Source organism: Danio aesculapii, chromosome 1, assembly GCF_903798145.1.
Source record: "Danio aesculapii chromosome 1, fDanAes4.1, whole genome shotgun sequence".
NCBI lineage: Eukaryota > Metazoa > Chordata > Actinopteri > Cypriniformes > Danionidae > Danio > Danio aesculapii.
This window is the reverse complement of record NC_079435.1, coordinates 10,133,736-10,145,901: the sequence shown is the minus strand read 5'-3', so window position 1 is coordinate 10,145,901 and position 12,166 is coordinate 10,133,736. Positions and strand designations below refer to the sequence as shown.

General features: G+C 36.5%; 1 protein-coding gene across 7 annotated transcripts in view; it reads right to left on the bottom strand.

Moving 5' to 3' along the window:
- Window positions 1-12,166, bottom strand: part of fam13a (family with sequence similarity 13 member A) — a 102,150-nt gene that overhangs the window by 36,400 nt on the left and 53,584 nt on the right. For 6 of the 7 annotated variants that reach the window (XM_056456545.1, XM_056456548.1, XM_056456544.1 and 3 more), the window contains 3 exons: window positions 11,706-11,747; window positions 2,500-2,541; window positions 2,230-2,388 (listed from right to left, as the gene is read on the bottom strand). In XM_056456545.1, the coding sequence (XP_056312520.1) occupies window positions 2,230-2,388; window positions 2,500-2,541; window positions 11,706-11,747 (243 nt within the window). The remainder of the gene's footprint in view (window positions 1-2,229; window positions 2,389-2,499; window positions 2,542-11,705; window positions 11,748-12,166) is intronic. The other variant, XM_056456546.1, reaches the window with a different exon arrangement.

Sequence of the window (12,166 nt, the reverse complement as noted above, 5' to 3'; positions counted from 1 at the left end):
AACTAACATACTTCTATTGGTCGTCTGTGTGGATGTAAATATATTTATGGGTATATTTATAAATATCGCTCTAGGTGTGAATGGACTTTAATACCTGTTTTTTTTTTCAAAATTAAAATATATAACATAAGTACTTTACTAAGTTCTAAAGTAAAAAAAAATAATAAATTGGTTATTGCACTGCAATTTTTTTTTCTAGTCCAAACTTCTACAAATTATTGAATCAAGAAGTATTTTCTAGACAAACAAAAATAGGGTCTTGTTTTATGAAATCATATGCCAAAATTAAGTGAGTTTTACCTCAAAACAAGGTAAATAATCTGCCAATGGGGTAAGCAAAATAACATTATGTTAAAAGGCAGATTATTTAGCTTGTTTTAAGGAAAAACTCACTTGATTTTGGCATATCACATCTTAAAGAGCCCATATTATACATGAAATAGGGTCATATTTAGGTTGTAAGGGTCTCCAACAACAGTCTAATATGCATGCAAGGTCATAAAACACTTTGATGGTCTTATAATCTGCATTTCGTTTTACCTAATTATCCCAGCGACTCCCATATGAATCGTTCAGCGATTCATTTGTTCCCAACCCCCTCCTCAGCGCGAAGCTAATCTGCGCTGATTGGACCGATGACAGCCTGCTGCGATTGGTCGACACGGACAAGGCTTCAGCACGAGACAGAGTGAAATGCCCAGCTGGTAATCAACTATATAAAAGTAGTCACAGTGCACACACGCTTCATAGTGTAAGGCTTTTTTCACACACACACACAACCCTCCTCAGAAGAACTAGGGAAAGCGACGCGAGTCTCTCTCTCTCTCTCTCTCTCTCTCTCACACACACACACACAACGCTCCTCAGAAAAACTAGGGAAAGCGACGCGAGTGTCTCTCTCTCTCTCTCTCTCACACACACACACAACGCTCCTCAGAAGAACTAGGGAAAGCGACGCGAGTCTCTCTCTCTCTCTCCCTCTCTCTCTCACACACACACACACACACACACACACACAACGCTCCTCAGAAGAACTAGGGAAAGCGACGCGAGTCTCTCTCTCTCTCACACACACACAACACTCCTCAGAAGAACTAGGGAAAGCGACGCGAGTCTCTCTCTCTCTCTCTCTCTCTCTCTCTCTCTCTCTCTCTCTCTCTCTCTCTCTCTCACACACACACACACACACAAAGCTCCTCAGAAGAACTAGGGAACGTGACACGAGTCTCCTGTCTCCTAGCTTACGATCGATCGCCATAGCAACGACAAACGGCAGTGGAACGCGAGCTCACAAAAGCCTTTAACGTTAAATCCGTAAACAAAGCGGCACGCGTCGCGTTTTTAACGTGGCTTACATGTGATGAGAGAATATAAAGAGTAACCGCGTGTACTGTACCAGGTTAACAACTCATCTTTGGGTAGAGACTGTCAATATTATCCATCTGAGCACAGCGTGACTTCATTGGACCGGCGGCGTCTGTGTGTGTGTGTCTAGTGTTTTTTCTGTGTTAGTGGGCGGGGCCGCAGGTTTCAAATCTCCCTGGTTTGCGCGCGTAACTACTGGCGAGGCTTGTGTTTCGTGGCTGCGTCATCGCGAAACACCTAATGACTCGTTATCAAGGCGACTCGTTTGAAGCACTATGAGTCGACTCTTTTATAGACGAATCAATAGTTTTAAACACTGTACACTTACAGATTTAAGCCTTAGCTGGATATTTCACTTCACTTAGAGCTGTGTTACACACTACATGGAAGGGCATTTTCAAAAACCCATAATATGGGCTCTTTAAAACAAGACACCATGTTTTTGCTTCTCTATAAAATGCTTGATTTAAGAATTTTCAGATATTCAGAGTAGAAACAAGATCACAAATTGGTGCATCTCTAATATATAAAGAATGCATCTCTTCTGACCACTAAAAATGTTAACACCAAGTGGAAACAGGGCTAATGTTAATCAGGTTTATTCAGTTGTAAACCAGTACCATCACACACAATGATGCCCAACGACTTGCTAATTGTTGTGAGAGTTTCTGTTGAGATTAATCACAGATTTAAATTGCAGTAAACCAAGCGGAAGAAGCTGGCTTGATGAGTGACACAACGTCTTGAGCAATCGAGGAACGTGTTACATTATTGCACAGAGAAGCTGCCAAGCCGTCTGGCTGCAGTTCCACCACAGTCAACAGAACCCAATATAGCCGTATCTTAGGAATAACCTGCTCCTACCTGAAGTTCTCCTGCTGCTCTCGCTGATGCCTCCTCCTCTCTCGGGCTGTAGTCCCTGGAGATGACGAATGAACGGTCGGATTAGAGCTTTCTGAATTCTGACCTGTGTGCATGAAGAGATGCTGCTCCACTGCTGAACGAATGGTCTTCTCCAGAAAACTGGACATAGAGATAGAGATGTCAATGGACAAGTGATGATTGCATTAATTATGTAAACCCTTGAGTCTATTAATTGATTTAAGGAATTGAAATTGAATTAAAATCACTTACTTGGTTAAGTCAGATCTGCTGTGTCCAGGGGAGATTTCAGAGCTGAAGAGAGAGATTTTTATATGATAAATGGACAAAATACTGACTTCATGAAGTCAATGATGTGCTTTTGCATTAGTTTCAATTCAACTTATAACTTTAATTAGCATAGTTTAACCCTTATGTGATGATTTCATCCACTCTAGGGTGATTTTAAGTCTTAATTTGGCCACAGCTTTCTGTGTTTCTGAAAATGGAATGATTTTTGGTGACGAATCATATTTTGACACATATTTTGGGAAAATGCTTTCCAATAATAATTTAACAATTCACTCTGGGCACATTTACTACCCTTTGTTATGTTTGTGGCTTTTTTTGCCCCAGTGACTTTCATTATAGTGGCATGCAATCAAAAAACTTTGTTATAATGGAAGCTAATGGGGCATGTCACAAACATAACGAAAGGGTAGTCAATTTGAATGGTACACAAGGGTTAATATATTAAGATATTAGCAAATGGACAAAATACTGATTTTATGAAGTCAATGTTGTGCTTTTTGAATAATTTCAATTCAACTTATAACTGTAATTACCGTAGATTAACCCTTATGTGCTGTTAGTGATGATTTCATCCACTCTAGGGTGATTTTGAGTCTTAATTTGGCCACAGCTTTCTCTGTGTTTCTGCATATGGAATTATTTTTGGTGACTAATCATATTTTGACACATATTTTGGGAAAATGCTTTGAAAATTTCCAATAAATCAAAAATACACTCTGGGCACATTTACTACGTTATGTACGTTACTTCGTTATGTTCGTGGCTGTTTATACCCCATTGACTTTCATTATAATGGCATGCAATCAAAACAACGTTATAATGGAAGTCAATAGGGCTCGTCACGGACATAACAAAAGGTTAGTCAATTTGAATGGTACATAAGGGTTAATATATTAAGATATTAGCAGCTTGACCTCACGAGGAAATGTAACTATATTATGTTTTGACATTTTAGTGGCTAATTCATACAAGTCATGCGAAAATGTAAGATTTTAAAAAGGAAGGGTGGCACCCAACCACACTCCTTAACCCAACCATGGTTTCCGCTACTTTCATTCTACCATGGCGGGGCGCCACTCCCCAAATTCATCCCCCCACGGCTACATTACAGCTTCTCATTTAAAACATTTTATTTTTTTAATAGCGGGTAACAATCGCACCAAAACGTATTAAAGGGTAAGTGAATTATAACCGCGTGATTTTTTTCTGTAACCGACCGTAGTAGTGCTGTGCTCATTTGTTTAACCCTTTAAGGTTACGTGCTGACTGACTGAATGGCTCACTGACAGGTGCGTGATGCGTGAGGCCAGCTAACACGACGTATATAGCTGTTTCACTTTACTTCAGGACGCATTAATCTGTAGGTCTATTGGAGAAATTCATAAATATTCCTAGCAAATCTAATAAATGTTGGAGACATACTCGTTACATAAACGCACTAAATCACACTTCGGCAGCGTTTATTTGAGAGCGCACAAGAAGATCTGCGCTCAGTGTTGCCAGATGTTGCTGACTGTTTCCAGACCAAAAGCTGTCGGGAAAAACCGCCGAAAACCAAAAAGCTTTTTACCCGCGGGAAACCGCCCAGTGTGGCAACACTGTCTGCACTTGAGGAGCGCGTATTTGAGGGTGCTTTGTGCACGAGCAGAGGAAATTGTCATGCAAGCAAAGAAATTTGCATGCTGTAGGCTATTACATAAATGCAATCTCAACTTCTAATACTGCGCTCACGACATTTGTCATTGAAATAACGCCACGGGTAGCTAGTAGATCTGTGTAAAAAAGGCCTGCTGCCACAGCTGGAAAAAAATCCTATAGGAAACACTGCCAACTGTCATTGGGTGAGAAGCAAATCGTACTAAATAGTACAAATGAGATCATAAAAGCCCAAAAAAGTATGAATTGCTGTGAGATGGCGTTGGATATTAGGAAAGAAATTAACATAAAGTGGTGCTGGCATGTGGAAACTCACTGCCATGCAACGGTGTGATCTCATTGGTTGACATGGGGTGGTTTTTGGTTGGTTGGTTTTTGAATGGTGTTTAGGATGTTTCTATGGGGTTGCCAAGATGTTTCTATGGGTTTTTTAGTGTTTTTAGGACATTGATTGGGTGTTCTGTGCATTTGCCAGGGCATTCGTAAGGTGTTTTTAATCATTTGTTTCATTGTTAGGGTGTTGCTAAGTGGTTTCCAGGGCATTGCTACAGAGTTTTGAATGTTTTTAAAGACTTTGCTAGAGTTAGTTTCTTTGCTAGTTTTTATAATACAGATTTAGTGCTCAACACTTGTTTTTCCACTGATGTACATTATTTATTTATTTATTTATTTGTTTATTTGTTTATTTATTTTTTAACAAAATAATTCCATTTACGTCACTTATTTATAATTGGAAAAAAGTTCAAAAGAGTTTGAAATTGGAAACAGATTTTTTTTTTATAAAATTAAAAAAAAAAATTACAAAAAAATAAAATACAAAATAATACAAACTAAAGAAGACTCATTATTATAAACAAACTAAAACTGTGACCATGACCGAGATTTTACATTTTTAAAAACAATTATTAGCAATCTATGTTTTCTGGCGTAAGCTGAGGTCTTTGCACATTTACAATGCCCGCTTTCTGAAAACACAGCACCCCCTCTGTTCAAAAAATGTATTGCGATTCGTTCAACATTTCTACCGGTTTGAATCGTCACATATTTGAATCAATTTTCAGCCAGCTCACAGTGATTCGTTACATCCCCATTAACAGGACATTTCAACCAAAAATATAAATGTACTCCTTATTTACTCACTGTCAAGTCTTTTTTTCTGATAAACACAAAAGATATTTTTAATAATATTAGAAATCTGTCCCCATTTTCCTCCATCGTACGAAAAAAAAAATACTATGGAAGTCAATGGCTCCGCGTTTTCAACATTTTTCAAAATATCTTCTTTAGTGATTGTGACTAAAGAAGGGTGAGAAGAAATTTTTCGTTTTTGGCTGAACTATCCCTCTATTATTTTTAATAAAAAGCCTCGCTGGCTGTTTTTCGTTGTTTGGTTGTTTTTGTTGAACATTGAACCAAACTATTACATTAGATAGAAAGTTCCCGCAAATGACTCCATGGTAAAAAATAGCAGCATTATCTTGTGGATCCGGAAATAGGCCGTGGGGTCCAGACACAACAGTGTGTGTGTCTTTACCAGCAGCAGCACTCAGGGTCAGAGGCAGTTAACTGTTCACAGCTGACTACATGCTATTTCAGCTCCATGAGTGGGTAAACAGTTTTCTCAGTATTGAGCTGTATCGTCAGATGTTAACCTAGATGATATCACAGGCTGCCAAGAGTGTTTGCCAGCGAGAACAGTTATGTGTTGAGACGGAGAGCTAAAGATGATCTGATGAGGTCCGTCAGTCTTACATAACACAGCGGTCAGAGGGTGAGGATGAAAAGACTGAGTAGGAGAAGTGCCTCTTAAAACTGCTCATATGCTACACTGAGCATTCCTTCCATACAGTCATCATCGTCCACATCTAGTCCACATAAGTGGATAAAAAGTTACTTACACTAAAATCTGTGACTAGGAAAGGACCTTTTACACATTTTTTTTTACCTTAGGCTGTAAACAACTATGGGTTACACAATCAATTTGTGTTGGGACAACATGAAGGAATTCATTCATTTTCCTTCAGCGTAGTCCCTTTTTTATCAGGGGTCACCATAGTGGAATGAACCGCCAACTTATCCAGCATTACACAGCAGTGCCCTTCCAGCTGCAACCAAATACTGGGAAACATCCATACACACTCATTCACACAAGTACACTACGACCAATTTAGTTTATTCAATTTGCTTATAGCGCATGTGTTTGGACTTTGGGGAAAACCGGAGCACCCGGAGGAAACCCTCGCCAACATAGGGAGAACATGCAAACTTCACACAGAAACTCCAACTGGTCCGGTCAGTACTCGAACCAGTGACCTTCTTGCTCTGAGGCGACACTGCTAACCACTGAGCCACAGTACAAATTTAAGTTGATTGAACATAAAACAATTACGTTTTCCCCAAAAAAACTCAAAAAATGTGTTTCTGCTCATTTTAATTAAGAGTTTTGAAGCAAACAACAAACACAATTTTTGGGGTGTATTTACACCTTATACTTCACACTTTACCTCATGTGCACATGTTAATGACTAAATCGCACATTTAAGCACCTTGTGAAAAGGTCACAGATAAATTTTTCTTTTATGAGAGAACATAAATAAAAAAACATGGCAGATGTAATTGTAATAACATTTCATGCTTTAAGAATCACAGTGCTAATCCAGTATTATCGATATGAGCTTCTTAGGGTAGATGAGAAAAGTGATTTTTATTTTATTATTTTTTTCAAAATATTTTAAGGGGTTTTACACCTTATTATGATAGTCACAGTAGAGATTTCAGACAGAAAAGCATCGGGAGCAGAGAGAGGGGAACGATCGGCAAAGGACCTCGAGTAGGGAATCTGCATTTCGTTGCCTTGTACATGTACATGTGTGATGACAATAAATTGAATCTAATCTAAACTCAGGTTGCTGCGTCAGCACAAAGTACCATTAGGCTATTGTTGCTGACGAGAAAAGCGATTTTTATTTGATTTTCATTTCTATACAATAATTTTTGTATACCAAGGACCACCATTTAGAGTAAATGCACATACAAATATTTCAAAATATTCGTTAAGTTTAAAACAAACATACTAATTTGATTAAATGTATATTTTTAATTTGATTTTTTGTTTTCATTTAAATCTACATTTCTGCTTAATTGTAAAAGAAAGTAATTGGTTTTTCAGCATTTTTTGATAAATGGAAAGTTCAAAAGAAATTTGAAATTTGGAACAGAATTTTTGTACTAATGCAGATTTTTCTATTTTATTGCATTATTTAAAATAATAGTCTTAACGGACACCCAAATTTGGGACCATAGGGCACTATATATTTTTTTTCTTCTATAAGTTAGGTTGTTTTTGTTTTGTGTTTTTTAAACCAGGATTACCTTATTACTTGAATTATTCATTAAATAAAAAATACATTTAAAAAAAGATAAAAATGAATACAGAAAACATTGAAATCACTATATACTATAAAGTTTTGAAAATCAACCTAACATTTTTCTGAATCAAGGACACATTATGGACAAACCCAGTGGGTTATGTTTGGTACTATAAATTTGATACAGAAATCAACCCAGCAATTGGTTTAGTCTGTATTACACCCAAACTTGTATTGAAATAACCCAGTATTTTTTAGTGTATACCATGAAAATATGCAACATTATCACAATTCCTTCATGTTGTCTCAACACAAATCGATTAAGTTAACTTAATTGTTTTATGTTCATACCACTTAAATTTGTAAACGCAACTAAGTTGTCAAAAAACCCTCAAGAATTGTGTTGATTCAGCTCATGTTAATCAAATGGTTTGAACAAACAAAAAACATTTTTGAGTGCTCTGTAAAAAAACTGCTTGGTTCCACACAATTCCTTCATCTTGTCTCAACACAAATCGATTAAGTTAACTTAATTGTGTACAAAATGAAGTGGATTGAACATAAAACAATTCAGTTGACCAAAAAACCTTAAGAATTGTTATTTCAACTCCTTTTAAACAAGTAGTTTGAACAAGCATTTTTAAATAATCCTGAAGTAGATAAACTAGCGAAACCTCAACAGATGAATTAAGACTCTCTATTTGTGTCACGCTGGCGCAGGTTAGATTTTTGTGTGAACTGTTCCTTTAAGGCTCTTAGAGAGAGTGTGGCGTCCGCGGCGTAAGGGCAGGGCTCAGTAAACTATGTGATGGGAAATGTGTGAAGGGTCAGTTGCTATGGTACGAGAGGCGACCTGAGCTGATGCAATGAGTCAACACATGAAGGAACTGAAAAAACAACCACACGAGAGGTTTGTTTTCACCTGCTCACTACTAGATCCATCACGCTCAGGCTGAACTCAGAAAAAACAGTAGAAGCTGTCCCCGACGTGACGCTAAGTGGATTTCAGTTGTTTGAGGGAGCATTTGTGCAGACTGTTGTGTTTTTATGCAAATGATTTGAGCAAAATAACATGACCTTTACGTGGCTGTCACGATGCAAAAACATGAGTTTATAAGTGTATCTGTCACTTTCCAGCACAAATATGTAAATATTGTTTAATCAAGATCAAGAAGTGAAATTACAAAGTGTCATAATCCTGAAGTCAGTTCTTTTAAAACTTTCAGACATAAAAATCACACATCGAATCATAGGGAGCTATATTATTATTATTTTTTCTTTTAATAGTTTGCTTGTCTTTGTTTTGTGTTCTTTTTGACCTGGAAATGCCTTCATGTCTTTGTTTTAAATTAATTTTAATACGATATTTTTTTTTTCACCATGAACCTCCACTCAATATAAAACATATATAAATATTCCTGAAGTCCGTTTTAGCCTAAAACAAGAATAATTATTTTCCATTCAGGTCAGAAACATGTTTAAAACTTGATTTCCCTTTGAATTACTTGTAAGTTAAGATTTAATCGGTAGATATTTAGTGCTTTACGCTTAAATTTACATGTATCTTGTAGGCATGGGATGATAATTGTTTTCAACGTTACTGCGATTTGGAAAAGTCACTATTTTAAAACCATTCAAATTTTCTGTTATACCGTTCCTACTTGTTGTTGTTTTTTTTATTTTTTTTATTTATTTTTTAATGTTTTTACAACTATTTTATTTAGTTTTTTAGGGCAACAGTATTTCCAGCAGAAAAGGACACTCCTCATCAAAACTGAACAGTGCAGTGGCTTTATTTTATAATCACAGAAAAGAAAGATCTCCAAAGTTGCCTTTTTCAACTATGTTCTTGAAAGTAGTGAAGACCGCAGAAGTCAATGATTTATTTGAATCATTTAGCTTAACATGTTTACTGTTCCAAAATACTTTCTAAGTTTCTTAAAATAAAATATATTGTGTTCAATTAGGAAAAAATTGTCTGTTTTCCATAAAATATTTAAGAGCAGTTATCACAATACCATAAAACCCTGATATTTTTATCCAAGGTTATCATACCGTCAGAATCTTACACCGGGCCATGCCTAGTATCTTGTATTAACCCCCCCAGCAGACACACGTCATAAGAAATGATGTTGATATTTGGTTGGCTTTAGCTTGTAATGGTAAGTGAGCCAACATCTTAAACCAATGTCATATTGATGTCAAATACTGACATTTATTCATCAGGTCAGGCAACCAAAATCCAACATCTGAGAGATGTCATAGTGTTAATGAAGTGATTCTGACGATATGATAACCTTGGATAAAAATATCACAGAGACTACGTTTACATGGACACCAATAAGTCGATCTCAATGCGATTTAAGACAATACTCTGATTAAGAGTCTACCATGTAAACAGCGGTTTTTGATTAGTCAGATTAAGGTCATAATCGAACTAAAGAGAAATGGAATTAAGACATGTAGAGTATGCCGATTTTAATCGCATTATTGAAGTGCAGTACAGACATGTAAATACCTTAATCGAACTATTACCGTCATGTAATACATGGCTGTTTGACACTCTTTGCGCCTACCGAGTCAGTGCAGACCACAGACACATGCATCGTGAAATGCGGAGGTTTTTTTTTCTTCCATTCAGCATGCGGTATCAACTTCCATTAAATCAACACTCTTCCAGCAGTGTATTGTTGCATCCAATATCTCGAGTGTCCCAGGGGGGCATGCCCGAATGAAAGTGAAAGTGCCAAACCGCAGTTTAAGTCGACAAATTAATAATGAAACATGCGAAATTACATGAAACTCCGGAGGAAACGAGGATAGTGTGGTGACGCAATGACGTTAATCTAAGTATGTGCTATAACATCGGGATCATGAAAGGAACATTCAAAAAGCAACTCATGTAAACGCCTTAATCTTATTATTGTCTTAATTAGATTAAGGCAAATAGTTTGATTACTGATGTCCATGTAAACATAGTCAGTATCACGGTATTGTGATTACTGCTCCAAAATAAGTTATTTTTAATTGTCTGGGTAAAAAAAAACATTTTTTTCCCCCATTGAACACAATATATTTTATTTTAGAGATTCTAGAGATTCTAATCTAGAGATTCCTTTTCTGCTGAAAATAAAAAAATTAAATAAAATAGTTGTGAAAAACATGTAAAAAACAAAAAAAAAACACATACCTTAGGAATGGTATAACAGAAACCTTTACTTTTCCAAACTGTGGTCAACCTTGAAACTGTAACATCATTAGACGTTGATTTTTTTGTTGTTGTAGTTGTTGTTGTTGTTTTTAGGTTGCGTTAGAAATGCAACGCCTGTCCGACGTTGGACGTTGACGTCGGCCTGATGTTGGGTTCTGACATAAGCCTGATTTTTATTTACAAACAAAATGCAATGTCCCATCACGTTGAGGTACAATGTTAATCTAACTTCATGTAGACGTCCTGTGCCTGTTGGGCTTGTGTGTCAATTAAAAAAAAAATTACACATTTTCACAGAAATATATCTCTTATGATGAATTAAACTAGTTTCATGTACCTAAAATCAGTCGCAACCAAAAGTAAATTTTATGGGTCAAAATAGATTTTTCTTTTATGCCAAAATCAGTCAAATATTAAGAAAAGATTCAGTTACATAAAGATATTTTGTAAATATGTCAGCTTAATTTTTGATTAGTAAAATGCATTGCTAAGAACTTAATTTGGACAACTTTAAACGTGATTTACCAAGTTTTTCGTTTTGTTTTTAACCCTCAGATTTCAGATTTTCAAGTAGTATCTCGGTCAAAATACATAAAATTTTCTCTAATAATACTTTTTATAAGTTGTATCTTGGCCAAATATTGTACTGTCCTAACAACACATACATTAATGAAAAACATATTTATTCAGCTTTAAGATGAGGCAGAAATCAGAATTAAAAAGAAAAGGAACTACTGGTTTTGTGGTCCAGCGCCTCTCATATCATCATCTTTTGTAAGTTTCTAACATCCAAAACATCCCATTGCTAATCCATGTACATTTGCGCAATAAAACAAAACATCTAGATCATTTTCATTGTGAGATTCATTACCCCAAAAAACAGCAACAAGTGTAAAAAGGATAGTTCGAGCAAGAGCAACTGTTAGTCCTACCTAATACAGAAAGGAGATATTGGTCTTTCATCTTCTTGGAGGCTGGAGTAGAGAGAACAAAAAACAAATAAAACAAAAAAAACAGAGGTCAGGATCACCGAACAGCTCGATCTAAATATATCTGGTATTTGCCAGAGTAAACAAAACAGTTTTTTGGAGCACATGGGCCGAGTGTCTAAGAGTGCCTATTGTCTGGGGAACAATGCACACGTAGTGCCGCCGTTCTGAGCTTTTGTTTGACTTGTCTCCAGTAATTACTACAGCTGCAAAGAACCGTATCCACTTCACTTTTGCTGGAGACCAGCCAGAAAAACACGATGCGCTCAGGAGTGGACGGTTCACAGATTCAGATTTGTCAGGAATTAATATCACAATGGAAAGCAAAACAATCCACATCTCCGGGAAACCAGTGGGACTGCATTAGCACCAATAAACAATGGCTAACATGGTAAAAACCAGGC